Raw genomic sequence first — 17,500 nt, forward strand, 5'->3', positions numbered from 1 at the left:
GTTTACGGTTTTTGGCTTACTGTTAAGGTTAATTAATATTTAATCATGTTTCTTTAACTAATTTACGAGATCCGGTCTTGTTTTACCCTTGTCTTGATGGACACAAAATTACATTTTTGAACTCGAGCAAGATCGACCAAGTAACCTAGATAATGTTAAGCTAAAGACTTGGAAGAACAGGAATAACAACAGGGGCAAAGGTCGGTGCTTTTATATATTGTATTTCTGAATTGATTAGTCCATTCAAGACAAATTTATCAGAAGTGGTACAAGTTAGATCATTGGTCAATGTTTCACTTAATACATCTTCTTCGAATATTATTTTCAGGCCTTTTTTCTGTTTGCCGGATCTCGTTCAGTCTCCTCGTTTGCTTCTTGACCAAAATAATTTGATTGACAAGTGCCAGGACAGTTTCTTCTAAAGTTTTCCAATAACATGTTGGTGGTCATTGTTTTGATATTGGTGAATGTGATGTGGAACACAACATTAGATGCCAGATCTATCAGCTCATCAGACAAAGGTAACCGAGATGTGCTTTTGTTTTTACCCTTATTTCAAATACTTCGTCTCAATTGACCCAACTGTCAATCGACTAAAGAATTAAGACTTTGCCACAGTTGACTGTTTTCCAATAACGTTAATGTGGGTCATTGTTTTGATTCTGGTGAATGTGATGTGGAACACGCCATTAGATGCCGTTTCCGAATACTCACGATTAGTGTAACCCTAGGGGCTTGACCAGCTGGAAAGAGGGGCTTTTCTTTCTTTAAGGGAAGTTCAATTTGCATTTGTCAGTGTATGCACATAATAGAACAAATAAAAGAGGTGCTACTGATATGGCCTTGGGAAGAAATTTTGCGGGTCGGGTCTAGACCTTGCTTCAACTGACTTATTCAGTGTAAGCGATCATCTCTCCCTCACTCCTTTGCTTACCCATTTGTCCACCATCTCCAAGTCTGTTATCTAGAGAACTTTGAGGCTAAGGGGAGTAATGCTATGAAACATCCTTTAAACTCGGCAACTGAGAAGGAACTGGGAATTCTTTGCTGGTTGCCACCAACTTCAAAATATTTTACACGTCTTTCTTTAATTTGTAGAAAATCAAAGAGCAACCAAATGGGAGCAAAAGTTCGAGCGTTCACAAAAGCGACAGAAAATAAACGGGGAACTGGATATAGACGGCCAAAGTGAGTGGACTACTCCTTACTTCGGCTTTCATGCCTGGGTTCTTGAAAGCATAGAATAACCAGATAGGTAGCCAATTCAGTAAAATTTGAAAATATCTGAAAAAAGAAAAGCCATTTATCCCTCCTAAATCGTGTTAAACGAATCGCAAGATTACGAAGTCTTCATGTTGGCGTAAACTGTACGAGGTTTTGAGGTTTGAGTGGGGCTCCAGCACTTGGCTAAGTAGCCTGACTTCTGGCTGTTATACACAATTGTGGTCTCATTTACATAGAAGCCCTTCAAGATAATCCTGCTAAGCCGACCACATGCTGGAAAGGTCAGATCACAACACCGGGAACTCTGTGCCCTACTCTTTTCGAATAGTGTGTAGGGCCTTTCACACCCCACCAAGTTAATGGATGAGGGCTGTGAGACGGGACCCCCGGCTTATCGTCCTTATCCGAGAAGACTAGAAAGTCTAACCATTTGCAGATATAGTGACAAAGGCAACACTTTCCCTTCACTTATTTTAAGACCGTCAGTGTTGGTCCAGCCGGTGTTCGAACCCGCGACCTCGAGCTCCTGCATGCACGGAAGCCCAGTTCACTCTCGATTGAGCCAACTGGTCGGCGGAGAGAACGCATTCGTGTCGTGTACAACAAAGATCGTTCTTTAGACCTGTCATTACCCAAGCTCATGGAAGTTCTACAAATGCGAGTGCCTCTGCCTCGCTGTTTAGACGATTTCTAAGGATAAAGTTGTGCATTCAGTTTTATTTTGAGGAAATGGGGCTGGTGCATGGATGAAGCTTTCGGTCTCGTCGGGTCTCGGAATTAATTTTGTCAAAGCTATTAGCCGGCATTACTAATCTCAGTTGAAGAGCTGAGAAATCTCCTCTGAGATAAGTGAATTACATGAAAGGTTGAAAAATAAATTAAACAATAAATTAAAATCTATTTCATTCGCATAACGAAACAAGCCTGAGAAATGAAAGAAATAAAACAATCTAGAAAAAAGCGGTTTGAAAAAAGTCGATCATATTTTCGAATATTTGAGGCTGCTTTGAAAATAGTGCATGTATGTGAAATGAAGGCAAATGTAACTCAGACTGTTTTTTGCAGAATTTGGAAGTCTGGGCTGCTGGAAAGACTCTTGGTCGCGTAGCCTTCCCACCATAGAAGGCGAGCATTACTTGTTAATGGACCCGAATTACAAGGGCAGAAAGTATGCTCTGTTCAAATGCGCACGAGCAGCCTTGGACAAAGGATACAAGGTTTTTGGCATCGAGAATGGAGGCCAGTGTTTTGCTAGTACAAGTGGTGATAAACGTTATCACAAATATGGAGCATCAAAGGATTGTAAAGGTAAATGATGGGTCATACCTTTACTAAATATGCGTGCAAATTCATTTATATATATCCGATGAAAGAAATGTATTTATTATATAGATACTGATGAAATACCAGGATTTCTCCTTTTACTAAAAAATCATATCTTCACTGCGCGCAGTGAACATATCATTTTTATCTTTCACGTGTGAGAATATAGGTGTCGTCATGGTAACGAACACGCCTAGCCAATAAAGCCCGAGCTTCGTCTTCATTGAAATTCAATATAATTCTTCTGTGCTACATTAACATTTTTATTGCAAAATTTTACATTATCATGATTTTTATTTTTTCATAACTTTCATATCTTGTTTCATGTTACACAACATGCGTGTTTTAGCGGTTGGTGACCACTTTTTCATCATTTCGAAAATGAATAAAACAAGTTGTTTTAAATCTGGACATTCCATCAATATAATAAACAGCAGTACTTTCAGCACTCGAAGATAAAATTCGTATCCCCGCGCGGCCATGTAATATCCTCTGTATATTTAAAGTGCGGGCCATAGACGAAAGAGAGAAATGATCCTCTCACCGCTTCTGCACAATTTAAGCAATTGTCGGTTATGGACACCTGAACAATTCGGGGTGGCTGCAACGAGAGCCCGAACGGGAACCAGAACTTCTTCAACGGGAACTATTTCGTCTGTAACACGAAAATTCCGGTGGTCGTACGAAGCATTTTCACTGACGTGACCAGCAGCCATATCGGATTACTGTAACAAAAGTCGCAGAACATAATATCAGGGAAGAAACGTATTCGATTTCACTTTATTATTTACAGACACTTCCGTTACTTTTCCGTTACTCTTAGCATTTAAATTCAAATTTATTGTAACTACCATATTTTATCACATTTTTTCCAGTATTACGTCAACATCCATTTACTATGTATATGCACATAGAAGCAATCCAATGTAAACTCTCATTGTAACTGAAGAAGGCTGGTTTGGCCAGCCGAAATGTAGTACAGTCACCACGAAAATCAAATCTACGTTGTATCGGTTCTTGCTCAAAATATAAAAATAGAGTTCCCGGAGGATTAGCTTGGTACACCAACATGGCCGCCATTCCTTTGTTTTGGAACACCAACATGGCCGCCGTGACGTCATGTGAAAACGCTCTATTAATGTTACGAGTGCTTTAGTTACCGGTAAAACACTCCCGTCCATATAATAATAGACTCCCTTTTCTTCCTTTTTAGATGATGGAAAAGGTGGACCTTGGAGTCTGCAAGTGTACCGGTAAGTAATCAAAAAATTGGTTAATTGAAAATAGGAGAGAAGGCGGAACAAAAGCATGGAAAACGAGAACGTGAAACTCGTGCACACATTGATGAAAACAGGCTCTATAGGCAAACTCTAAATCGCGCAAAGAAAGAACCTTGATAGTTTATGAAATTATGCTTGAGAATGTGTTTATTGGATTGTTCTAATTTTAGCTAGCTTCTTTGCATGTTTTTGTGACTTTGAATTTCGTAACTGAGCATAAATAGTGTTGCACATCAAACGAAATAAAAGAAAGGTTTAGGTCAATTGGTGTGACTGTCTTTTTGACTGGAAAATCGTGGGTTGCAGGTTTTCGGCAAAGGATTTCGCTGTCAATGGTGGATACAGTCCGTGGTCTTCGTGGGGGACATGCAGCAAGTCGTGTCTTGGAGGAGTCAGAAGGCGTGATCGTAAATGTTCAAATCCTTCTCCGTCGAATGGTGGCCGGGATTGTGAAAGCTTGGGGTCCAGTGTTGAGAGTCAAGATTGCAACGTCAAATCATGCCCAGGTAGGAATTTGCAATATCACAGAAACATTTCCCTTCTAAAGCTTATAAAATCACTTCCGTATTTTTCCCCTCATGAATGCGGTATTGCCTATCTATGTCATGGTGTTTCAAGAGCACAGCTAAGAACTTCCCTTGCCAGTGCTGACCCTAAATACGTAGACCTCTTAAAGGCCGTTTTCTTTCCTTTCCAGATGACGCTGACTCTGGTGATCACAAGTCTCGTAGCAAGTGGTCCTTATCAGCGAAACGAGACGGGAGCCAGGTGCAACCTATCCAGGTGGGCTTTAGCCAATCTGGTTCACCACTGCAAGTAAAAACTAAAGTTAGTGATCGAAGAAAACCAGCTACAGGTAACCAATACTTTGGACACCAAAGTGGTCACATCAAACAACCTGACGTGAACAACGATGGATATTATTCAGATAAGGAGGAAGAAAAATACATTGCCTGGTCTCCTAAGACAAATGGCAATGGTGTTCAGTCCAATGCGGAAGATGAGAAGAAAATGCCTATGTCCAGCCATGAAGATAATAAAGACTTAAACTCACCTGCAGGTACAAAAGAAGAACGAAAGCCTAGCGTTGTGAACAACGGTCATAGATCTCAGGATAGAGTCGGAGACAAACAAGATGACTTGTCACAACAACAGTCATTTAAGTCTGCATCTCATGTCGGGAAAGACAATGAATACCTAAGAGAAAAAGAGAAAATGTCTAGCCAGAGAGTTACTGACAATCTGTTGAAACGGCCAATGATAAACCAGGAACCGCTTCGAGAATCCAGTGAAGATGAAAAAGCAACAAAGGGGGATGCCGTAGAGGATTCTAAATCCTCAAATGCAATGGAACTTTCACAGAACTCATTCAACGGCGGGGAGGAAAAACTTGGAAAAGATGTCGGATCAATGGCAAATATTCCAAATGACAAAATTCACCATACGGTGGAGAATTTGAATGACAAACAAAAAGAATATCACGAATTCAGCTCATTCGGCGAACCGCTGAATGCAAAACTAGGGTTTTCGGGAAAAGTGCCAACCGATGCTGTTATTCAAGAGCAAAACATCCCAGAGCAGCAATACAAGGCAATAGCAGACTTATTAGGTCATGATCAAGGCATAGAAATAAGAATCAGGCCAAGTGGGCGTTTAATGGCCTCTGATTTGAAATATTCGCAGCCCAAGGACGTGGAACAAGCAGAACAAAATCCAAACGAAATGTCCGCGCAAGAGGCACAACAATATGATCAAGATCAAGGAAAAGCACCAGCTGGAGGGAAGGCAAGTTATCCGAGCACAATGCAGGGCCATACAGGCGGCAAAAACAACGAAAATGACATGTCGCATGAACAAAATGGCTCGGAAACACCAGGAAATGGCGGAGGGGCACAGATTTCACGGCCAGGATCACATGAATTGGAAACAGAAACTACCTCCAAACCAAATGCGGTAAATCGGCCTGAAACGACACCCCCTCAAAAGCCATCGACATCTAACAACGAAAAACAAGATCCAGAACAGAAAGTGGAAAAAGATTACTCAACATCAAACCAGCCACAAGCTCCAGCTTCTGAAATTTCTCAGCAAGGAAAAAATGTTGAGGACAAAAACCAACTTTTAAGTGAAAATACCACCACCGCTTTGAGCAAAGAAAAGCCAGATGCAAGCGAGATATCTGCACATGGACGACCAAATCCAGTGAAAGATGACAACACTGCATCGACAGGGAAAGTTGATCGTCCTCAACAAGTGTCTGACTCAAGTAACGCACATCCCTTAGAGCAGGAGATAAGCGCTCACCAGGCCCCGAAGACTAAGGCTCAGGAATCAGATCAAGAAAAAGAACCCGACGAAGCAGGTGAACCAGTACCCGCGGTCGACCTGAACACTATTGGCAACCCAGGCGGAGCAGATTATGAGCCAACATCCAACGAAGCGGTGTCAGGTCCGCCGGAAGATGCTAGCGAAACAATGGAACCCACACCAGACTCTCAAGCTGAGAGTCAGCCGCCAGGACCCATCTATGACAACGAAGCTATTCAAGGGGTGAGCGAATTGTCTCAGAGATTGGATCAGAAAATTATGCAGCAAGCAAACTCTCCAGGTACTGGTGCTGGATTTGACGAACTTAGTATGTCCAAAGCCTACACAGGAGAATTTCCGAGCGAGAAACCCAAAGAGGGTCTGTTAGACGATACGACAACACGGAGAAAATATCCATATCAATATCAAATCCCAGCTCCACTGACGCCAACCAAATATGAAACAGAGGCTGGCGATAACTGTTTGTGCCCAAAGAAAGGTAGAGAAACTGAATACTTTTTGAGGATCATCCGCCTTTAATTTTTCCCCAGTGGTAATACTTGTACAACTAATACACTTACGGGGTCAGCGGGTCAGCGGCCAGCAGCGAAGATAGCCGCGCATTTTAAAGCTATATATATATATACCTTGCAAATATACAGAGCTATACAGATGTTTCATTGAATGTTATTCTGGGCACCAACTAGTTTTCACTATATCGTGCCCTTTTCCTCTCATTCTCATTATTTTTACCTTGTAATTGCTATATGAGTGATTTCTGTATCTACTTTTGATTGGATGAAAATAGATTAATCTGGGAGTACTCTATGCAAAAAAGTGGTGGAGAGTTGTTACTCGAGTCGGATGATCGCTTAGTGCGTGAAACTCGAGTAACAACTCTCCATCTTTAGAATTAGAATTATATATGTAGTAATTGCATTGTGGCTGTATAAAAACGTAGCAATGCTTCACTGAGTGGTTGCCTGGTAACGGGTGAAGGGACAACCGAAAAGGAAATCAGACTTAACCCACTCCCTTCTTAACACCAATCGGAAACTCCACTCATGCATTAAACTACCAAAGCTCCACCTGGTGAACTCGGTAGCCTTTTAAATGCTCAGGTGAATTAAGACCTGGGCCCAGATCTTTTTTATGAAAAGAAGTGAGGGGGTGGTCTAACTATTGATCCGAAATAACTTTGGAACATCGTATATAGGATGACATTATCACGTGACATGTCAAAGCTATTTTTAGTAAAAAAATCTTCTCAGCTAAACGGCAACATTTGTTATCATTTACTGGTGACTGGACTTACCTTAGTGGATGTACCCTATTGGGTACATCATTTCTATGCTTGGACATTTCAAGATAATTTTCAATAAATGTCCGAAAACATGTAGGAAAACATGCGTCGTAGGGTTCTTATAGCTAAAAATTGGCTATTTGAACCCTACTACGCCTGCTCACTCCTCGTGCTAACATGAATGCACCAATTAGAGACGCTTTTGATTTTTCTTCACGAAAACCAGTGAGAAGACACTTTGATTCAGGGTTCCCCAGAGCTCTTCTCTCCCTCAGTCAAGAGAAGAGCTCTGGGGTCGAGATTGCTATCGGCGGTGCTTATTAATACAGGGAACCCTACTACGCCTGCTCACTCCTCGTGCTAACATGAATGCACCAATTAGAGACGCTTTTGATTTTTCTTCACGAAAACCAGTGAGAAGACACTTTGATTCAGGGTTCCCCAGAGCTCTTCTCTCCCTCAGTCAAGAGAAGAGCTCTGGGGTCGAGATTGCTATCGGCGGTGCTTATTAATACAGGGATATTTTTGCGCGGTTCAAAACTATGCAGAGAAAGTAGTACTTAGTAAGTGCTCTTGGTATCCAAAAAGAAAATTGGGGGTAACCACGCATTTTTCAGGGATAATTAAGCTTGAATTTGGAAAAGAACACCATACATTGCTTTGTATTGTAAAGCTTTTTGCAAAATGCACGGTTACCCCCAATTTTCCTTTTGGATTTCAATAACACTTGTCAAGATCTGCTTTTCCCGCATAGTCAGTAAACCGCTAAAAAATACCTTTGAATTAGTAGGCACCGTCCTTAATTTTCTGTATTACGAGACACGAGTGATGCTGAAGTTGGGGACTCGAAGAGCAGAAGAGCTCATTGAAATCTGCGTGCATATAATTAGGGTCAATCCTGGAAATGTGAAATCGTTCCTTGGAGCGTTATTTCGTTTTTAATACTTGCATGATGTCGTTTCATTTCTCCCTGACTAAAACTATGCATTTTTTCCCTTTTAGAATGCTCAGCAAAAGCAGACATTGCCTTTCTAGTTGACGGTTCATCTAACATACCCCAACCTTACTATGCACGCGTCCTCGAATTCATTAAGATATTATCTCGTGGTTTTGAAAAAAACATCGTTCATGTTGGAATGATGGCTTATGGCGATGATGTCAAAGTTGCTCTTACTCTCGAGGCCCTCACCGATTTTAAACAGTTCGACGACGCCGTCAATATTGCTCCCTATATGGGCGGAAAGGCACGCACGGGAAATGCCCTTGCAAAGCTAAAAACAGCGCTCTTTGGCAGTTCTGGTCGTCAAGGTGCTCTCAGGGCGCTTATTCTTTTGTCCAGCGGAGGCTCCGTTGATGACGTTGTAGCACCAGGATTGGAGCTTCGAGATTCTGGTGTTAAGATTACGGCCATTGGCTTAGGAAAACAAGCCAACGTCAGGGAGCTCATTACCGTTGCCTCGGAACCTAAATCAGAGCACGTTTTTACAGCATTCTTGGACACCTTGCCCGATTCCATGGATCAAATTATTGAGGGTGTTTGCAAAGGTGAGTGCGACTGTGGTTGATTCTTCGCCGCTACGGTGTGGATTATATCATACAACCGAAAGGTTTAATATTCCTTCGTGGCACCTCTTCGAACGACGTGAAACGCGAACACCAAAAGTGACCACGTGACCATGAATTTTCCGTCATTTTTTACGTTTCCCGGCTGCAGTTTACCGTTTCTACGTAAAAGTAGGCATTTTCGCGTTTGCTGTATACGTGAAATTTTCTTCTTGTTTTTTTTTTCTACATAAGATAGTGTTTGCGGAAAATAGTACCCAAAACCATTTTCCCGTATGACAAAGGAGGAAACATTAGGTTTCATGGTTATAGATTTCAAAACTGACTCCTTGCCGTAGTTATCTTCATGAATTCACTTTGACTCTCTGTTGACCAACAAAAGAGCTTCATCGAAACTCAAATTTGACGGGTAAGGATTTTCATTTTATATAGCCTAAAAACAATGTTTAAAAAGACTCCGAGTTTATGTTTTTGCTTTTTAGCACTAAATACTCGAGTTGCCGTGTGTCACGCGAAGCTTAAGTCACGACCTTCTCTCTCATGATTTTACGTGAAACGTAAAACGCCAAGCCGACGTTTGCCGTATCAAGTAAACGTAATACTAAATTTCTTGGGTTTGCATGCGGTTGCGCCGAATTCAAATCTCGTTCTAACCTCTGGTTTGGATTTGTTTCCGGTTGTTCCAGATTCAACTCTACTACGCTTTGTAAATAGCCACCTGGTTGCTACCTGGCAATCATGTTTCTGTTAACTTTGAATTGTTTGTTTCAGATTGTTAAAAAGTGGAGTGCCTGTAAACCAGCTTGATCGCTGAGTGCACTTCCACTACAAAGGTGTTATTGGCCTGCCAATAACAATTTTATGCATCTCAATAATTAAGTTTTATAATGCATGCATAAATTATGCACTCAACAAAGTGTGATGTGGTCATTCCTGGGGAGGAGCAATTATTAAGTATCCCCTATAGGAAATTTGCATTCCGAGAAAGCACGGTAAATATTCATTCGCTTTTCAAGCTCGACTGATCTGGTGGTCAAATTTTTTCACCCTTCTCCTCCCCATTGCCAGGTTCCTCTATTTCCTTCTTTCTTTCTCAGTTTATTACCGTGGTGCGATTTCAGATCCCCACCTTTGCTGGGCGTGCGATCAAAGAATTATTTTCATTGTTATTAAACCGACTATGTGCTAAGGCACATAGCCAGATTTCGCCAAGTGGCTTGTTCTTTTTCCCCGTCCCGCAAACCGAGCTCAACAGTTTGGCGACTCAATCAACCTCATTTATACTGAGAGGCATAAACAAAGCATTTACGTTTACATTTACAATATGAACAGAATCTGATTTTGCAGTATTTACAAAAACCGTGCTTTACCCGTCTCCAGTAGAGACGAGCAAAGTTTTAATTGACAACAATGCAATTCCCAATCCAAAAATGGGCACAAGGCCATAACTTTTGCTTTTGAAGCATATTTGAAACAGTTCTTTTTTTTTTCTAGATGTGATAGGTGTCGTGCGAGACCGACAGGAACCTTGCACATGTGAAACGTACAACGGCCAAGTCGGGCCAACGCACGAATACACCAGGGAACCTCCCAGCGAAGAATTCAACACTGTCGATCGTATCGCTCAACAAGAGCAACTTTCATCGTTTTCGCAAAGCCAAGGAAAAGGGGACGGTGCTTTTGATCAGAATGAAAACCTGGGCCAGCAGTCTCCGACTGGTTACCAACTAGGCAATGGCGATGAGGGTGTAACGAATGACAGTCAATCCAGCAACGCTACGGACAAACCAGTAGGTGGGATGCAAATTTCGGAGACAGGTTACGGCAGTGAACAGCAAAGCATCGATCAAGGTGATCTTCCAGAGAAATTCAGTACCCAGGGCACCTACTATGGACAAGCGTTTGGCGGTGAAGAGGAGAGACCTTCAAGTCAACCGTTGCAAGGCGACCAGCAGAAAGCTTTAAACGAGGAACGAAATCGACCAAACACACAGGACTCTCTTGGCGCAGTCGAGTCTTCGTCGTATCCCGGTTACAAGAATGATGGAGGATACGAAAATTCGAAAAGTAACGCTTTTGAGAATGCAAAACATCTCACGCACGTTGAAGTGACATATCGATTTTCTGCTGGCCTCCCTGAGCACTTTAAGCCTAACAGTGGTGACGGTGATGGTGTCCCTGTGCCATCTAACCAGCTTATGGGTGGTCATCGAGAAGGCAATGATGAGCCACCTCTTAATCAGGAAATAACTGCTGGGGAAAATAATCAGTTTCCTTTCTTTTTTGGTGTTAATCATGAACGAGTGCAAGGAGGTGGTTCACGCGTCCAATCTACTGGTATTTCAACCGCTGGTAATGACTTTCACGAAAAGCCTCTCAAAGCGAACGAATTGACTTTAGCTTTTAGAGGGCCAACAAAATTTATAGCAGTGGATAAACAAGCAGAGAATGTAAACAAAGCCCAAGAAGACAATCGTCAAGGTAGAACCAATTTAAAGACTTGCTCTTATATCCCTCGCATTGTCATTTGTAGGGACTGTTACAGCTGCTTGTCCTTGTTTGCAGGTTCATATCAACTATCCTCATCTGTATATGTAATCCGCGCATGGTCCCCAGGGCAATTAAGAATTTATTTCACGCGCATTTTGTGAAAGTTTCACAAAATTGCCAGAGTTGCAAAGCGACGAGTGAAATTTGGAAAACTCTGAAATTCGTGTGAAATTAATCCTTAATTGCACAAGGGGGCATTGCGATTACATGTTTATCACATGAAGAGGAAAATTATTGAGGAAATCCCGTACAGTGCAGCGACAAATGACAATCAACTTAGCTGACCAATCGGTTCAATAGGCCACTTTCAAATATACCATAATACTCTTTGTTTCCCTTCAAAATTATGCATAAGCATGGTTTCCAGTTTCTCTTGAGACTTACAATGTGGTCACAAGAGAAAATAAAAACAATGAATGCTTATATTTTTGAGGGCAAACAAAGGGTATTGTTATATAGCTGAAATTTTTCCCACAGCAGCGCGCGCTCTCATTGGTTACTTCGAGGTCACATGACATCTGATAATAAAACTGTTTCCCGCCAAAAGTCTCTGAGCGGGCTACAGTTCAAAATCTATGACGTCAGAGAAAAACAGTGCACTGTTACCCGCGAATGTTGACCGACGATCGCCGTTGCTGTTGCCGTTGCACGTTTTTCTTTTTGTGCTATATAACAAATCACTTAATGACTGGTTCGTTGGGAAACAGTTCTCAGCTGCGCCTCCCTCGGGGAAACATTGAGATTTTCGGGGAACAAAATTAACTGTTACCCTCGGGACCAGTCATTAAGTGTTTATTATGGTATTTTTGAAAGTGGCCTATAAACGCCTTAGTCTTAAAATTACAACAAACGCGCTTTCATGTGGTTAAAGTTCAATTCGGTAAATCGTTGCTGGCAACAGAAATGGCTCCTAAAACGTATTTCAATGTGGATAAAGATTCTCTTGTGACCTCGCTGCTCGGCTGAGCAACTGTTAACCAATCAGGATCAAGTAATTATGCTCTCTCGATTACCAAAAGTACCCTCGTGATTAAGAAAACATGCCGTCCGTCTCATCCAATGAGCATTCAGCAAATTTGGAGGATCAAGAGGGGCGGCGTTACTTCCTCCCCATTCAATGCTGTTCCTGATATCAATTTATTTTTAGAGCCCTAAAATGTGAATGTTAGTCATTTGTCCAAGAAAACAAAACCTAAAGGGACAATTGGTCGATGGTGAACTCGGGAATTTTCGGGGGGAAAAAACCGGGTGCTCCTAAAACGAGTCGAATCTTCTCGGTCGGAGGAGCCCCGACCGGTTGAGCATCGAACTGCCACAGGAGGTCGTGAATTCAACTCCGGCCGTATCAATACTCAGGGTCATGAAATGTCTGCTGCCTTTATACCATCTCCAAATGGTAAGACTTTCAAGTCCTTTCGGATAAGGACTATAACCCGTAGGCCCCTCTTGACAAGCAGTGTTCATAAACTCTGTGGGACGTAAAAGATCCCACATGTTACTCCAAAATCTTACATATGTTGACAAGTCATTGACGATTTCCCTCTCTTTAAATCAGGGATGAAAACATATAACAAATGATGTATTTACTTTCAGAGTGTGGCATGGTTAATCTTGGAGTAGTCATCGATAGCAGCACATCTTTTGGAGGCCAAGGTAGAAGACAAGCAGCACAGATGATGAACAGTCTGGCCAAAAGGATTTCCCGTTTATTCCCCATTTCTCCAGAAGGAAACAGTGTTGGTATGGTGGTATTTGGCGGCTCTCCACAACCTTCAGTTGTCAGCTTCGACAAGTTCTCGGATCAAAGGTCCATGGACGAGGCCATTGACAATGCGAGCAACCCTAACCTTGAGATAAGAATAGGAAAAGCACTGACAGTGGCGCAAAAACACTTGTTCAATGAGCTTGCCCTGTCGAAACGCAATGTCCTCCTTCTTGTGACGGATGCAACATCGCTCGATGACGTTAGTCGTCCCGCTTTGGAGCTGAAAAGGCGAGGCATAGAAATATTCTGCCTCGGCGTCGGCAACAATGTGACAAGAGCGCAGCTTGATTCGATAGCCTCAGAGCCAAAGAAGAGTCATGTTTTTTGGGCTCCATACAGTGATTCTGAAAGAATGATGCAAAGGATAAAAAACGAGATATGCCAGGCTGCTTCTAAACCAAGTAAGTAGCATAACGGAATAAAGTACAAATACCGTTTTAAGGCTCGTTTAAAGCTCGGCCTCATTGTTTGGAATCGCTTGCATGAGCGTCTCTAAGAAAACGCCGGTGGATAAGAGAATGGAGCCAATGGGAGAGTTTTCCTTTACTCAATGTAAGGAAAGGCTATTTCACTAGTACCTCCTCGCTACTTTGAGGTAACAAGCAATTGGCTTACGATTGGTTCCGGGAAAAGTCGCCTGTGCGGCAGAATCTTGAACTCTTGCATGGTATATTGCTTAGTCACATCGTTATTTTGGGTGGTTCTCGAGGAGTCGAACAAACACCAGTAGGGCGTTTGAAACTGGTCGTAGTCTTTATCATTATTAATTTTGTAATTGCGTGCCTTGGGTTTATGCTGTGAACTTGCACCCAACTTGTTCATTTATGGTCAGTGCACTTATAAATGGTTGAAGTTATAAACTTGTTAAAATCGTTTTTCCATACATTAACGTTGTTGAAACATTGTCCAATCAGGCTTTTAGTTTGAATTCGCACGCTACAAACAATGTAAATATAATCGAAACCCTTTAATCGCTCTCATTATGGTTCTAACTAATGCTGTTATCACTGTGAAGCTAACATAAGTAATAATCTGTCCCATGAACTTGACGAACGGAACGTGGACAAAAAAGGCTAATACGATCTCCAGTGACTGCAACCATAATTGAGAAATTATGCAACCATCAGTGCACCTGGAGCCGGTCTCTCAGTCTTTTTCCTTTTCGGCGACGAACAAGCACACATCGAAACATTTGACCTGAAAACAACTTCATTCAATGGCGCCCACTAGTTATCCTTTCCTTTGTGTCATATGATAGACCAAAAGAAATGAAAAAAAAAAAACAAATTGCCTTGCGCATCCTTAAACTAGTTGCGAAACTATACACTCCGGTGCAAAGTCTTGTGGTCATGTCTTTTCTGAACCTTCACATGCTTAGTTTTGCATTTTTTGGTCAAGTTATGTAAACATGATAGTCAAATGTAACTGCTAGCTCGGCGAACGTTACTCTGGATCACGATGTTTTTAGCCTTTGACGAAGCGAACTCATGGCATCCATGCCATGAAAGACAATTTCGACATTACTTCAAAATACTCTACAGTTTTATAGACATCTAGATATGAATTCTTAGACTCTAAGACCTTGTTGTAACACACATCTGTCAACAGCGAACTTGCATGTTTCAAAAACTAATTTAATTCACTCGGCATATTCAATTGCAGCTGACTTCCAGACCAAGAGAAAGTGTCCTTCCGACGTCGGATTTGTTATCGATGGTTCAAGAAGTGTTGAGGTTCTTGGCAAAGGAAACTTCAAGAAAATGCTGGACTTTGTGAAAAATGTTTCCTTTGGCTTTAACATTTCCCCTAATGATACGCGCGTTGGCGCAATAAGTTACGGAGCAGTTCCCCAATTGGTCATTCCTTTCGAGAAATACACCTCCCCTAGTAGTTTAACAATCGCTATCGAGAAGATTTCGTATCCTGGGACAATAAAAATGACAGGAAAGGCATTGGATCTGGCTAATCAAAAGCTTTTCAATCGAGGAAGTAGAGTAAATGTTCCCAAAGTGTTGGTTGTTTTATCACAGGGTACCTCTAAGGATAGTGTCGATAAGTCCGCGGAGGCCTTGCATAAGGCTGGCGTGAAGGTCATTTCTGTTGGTTTGGGGTCCATCTACAATGACTCCGAGCTAAATACGATTGCTTCGATGCCAACTTCTTATCATGTGATTAAAGCTAAATTTAATGATTTGGATCATAAAGTATACGAGTTGCAAGATAAGATATGTGCCGAGGCTAAATAGGCACTGGAAGTGCTAATGTAATTACTAATTTCCACTGAGATTTTTTGCGATTGATAGCAGTCATAAATGAGTTAAAGTAAACGTTTTGTCAGAAGAGAGAGGTTGGTCAAATGAAGTGAGGGCATGAAATCATTTCGCTATAAAAAACTGCCATAGATATCACTAAAAACCATTTTAGAAATGAAAAACCTATTTTTGAAAAATTGACATTGTTGACCTTTTGACGTTTCTCGGGCTTCATCATCAAATCAAGAGATGAAGCAATAAGATTATTTATATAAGAAGCTCAATAATAATGCACGCATTTTGATTGTTTCTCACCCACGATCTATTTAGCAGACGCATGCATAGCTAACGTCTTCATCCAAAACTTTAAATTCGTTATAAAATAAAAGAAATAGAGTTCCTGTTGACTGCGTCTGTTCAATAGGAAGCTTAAGCACGCGCGTTTTTGAGACACGGACGGCAACCGGAAGTGAGCTGTTTTCCCTTTTAACTTGTCTTCACACAACCGCATTTACATTACCAAGTATCTTGTTTTCATTAGAGATGATTAATATAAAAATTTGGGAGACACCACTGTCCTGGCACGCAAAATGTTCTCTTCCGGTTGCCGTCCGCGTCTCAAAAACGCGCGTGCTTAAACTCCCTAATAATAGACCACAGAGGACGTCAAAATGTGGCAGGAACATGCGGGGAAACACTTGACTATCGCCACGCTCTTGTTCTTACCACATTTTGATGTCGCCTATGATCTACTACTTAACAGATGCACGGCGGCATGGAATCTATTTGCTAAATACATACAGCAGAAAAAAATTCATTGAGGGTGTGCAATTTAAACTGAACAAGGTAATATTGATAGCACATATAAATTTATTTATGTCACCCTGTAGAAAATCCAGGCATTCAGAATGCAGGCATACTGTTGTATATTTGTCGTCTTTCCACTTAACTTCATGGACATACTTTAAAGCTCTTTCCCGCCGGGAGTTCAATGTTACCGATTGCAGATAGTAATACCTGGTCCACTTTCCCGCAGTGAGGCCGCTTGGCTTTTTACAAGCCAGCCGTGAGCGATGTAACCTTGGATTTTCCAAATCAACTGCACTACGTCACCAGTTATGTACTTCTGAACCTTTCCGTCATGCATTGCGTTGACTGTACATAGAGTTATGTAACTTCTTTCATATGGCATATAATGTTTAATTAAGCAACACTCTCTGCTGACTTACCCCTATTGTGACGGACATCTTTTGGCTAATGGCTCGGCGTATGTGTTGCCTGTAAAATCCGTTCTCGGGTTGAATCCGTTTTTACCTGGGTTAAATTGGTGATCCTCATTTTACCTACCGGTAGGTTGAATACGCACTCAGATGAATTGAAGAAACTTTTTTTGCAGCCTAAATTAAGCCTAGAGAAAAATTAGGGTCAGGTTAGGATTAGTTTTGGCTATCATTATACATGTATATCAAATGACGTATTATAGTCGAGTAAACATAATGAAAAGAGCCGTGTTAGGTTGAGCATGTTCGCCAATGAAGTGTAGTGGTGAAGACACAGGACTATAGATCTGAAGAGTGCGAGTTCGAGTGCATAATACAGTTGTCTGTTCCCTTACTGTGTTTTAATGTTGAGACTGAATAGATAACGTACTGTATGAATACAGAAACCGAAACATTAAAAGATGTGTGTCGAGATGTGTATAACACAGAGCTTGAGAGAAAGTATAAGTGTTCTCAGACCTTTTAGGGGGTTGTTAGCTGTTTTAAACATTCAACCTAGGTAAAAAGAGAGGTAGGGTCGTACCTCTTGTTGAAAACTATATTTCATTTGCTGTATAGTGTCGTACTTCCTATTGTTTTCTGCAATAAATTTATTGTTATCTTTGTACGTTGTATTGTTCTTTTGGCCAATCCTGAAGCCCGTTCAATGACGT

The 17,500-nt window shown here is 41.5% G+C and overlaps 1 protein-coding gene across 3 annotated transcripts in view; it reads left to right on the forward strand.

Moving 5' to 3' along the window:
- Window positions 1–66: 66 nt before the first annotated feature.
- The window catches only part of LOC138003775 (uncharacterized), a 22,156-nt gene continuing 4,722 nt past the window's right edge, over window positions 67–17,500 (forward strand). Inside the window, exons 1-10 of one of the 3 annotated variants that reach the window (XM_068850015.1) lie at window positions 67–200; window positions 329–521; window positions 1,099–1,188; window positions 2,290–2,532; window positions 3,761–3,800; window positions 4,134–4,333; window positions 4,525–6,633; window positions 8,440–8,982; window positions 10,495–11,481; window positions 13,144–13,716. In XM_068850015.1, the coding sequence (XP_068706116.1) occupies window positions 437–521; window positions 1,099–1,188; window positions 2,290–2,532; window positions 3,761–3,800; window positions 4,134–4,333; window positions 4,525–6,633; window positions 8,440–8,982; window positions 10,495–11,481; window positions 13,144–13,716 (4,870 nt within the window). In that variant the 5' untranslated portion in view covers window positions 67–200; window positions 329–436. Of the gene's footprint in view, window positions 201–328; window positions 522–1,098; window positions 1,189–2,289; window positions 2,533–3,760; window positions 3,801–4,133; window positions 4,334–4,524; window positions 6,634–8,439; window positions 8,983–10,494; window positions 11,482–13,143; window positions 13,717–14,977; window positions 15,753–17,500 lie in introns of those variants that run through there. The other 2 variants (XM_068850010.1, XM_068850021.1) reach the window with 2 other exon arrangements.

Source organism: Montipora foliosa, chromosome 1 (assembly GCF_036669935.1).
Source record: "Montipora foliosa isolate CH-2021 chromosome 1, ASM3666993v2, whole genome shotgun sequence".
NCBI classification, from domain to species: Eukaryota; Metazoa; Cnidaria; class Anthozoa; order Scleractinia; family Acroporidae; genus Montipora; species Montipora foliosa.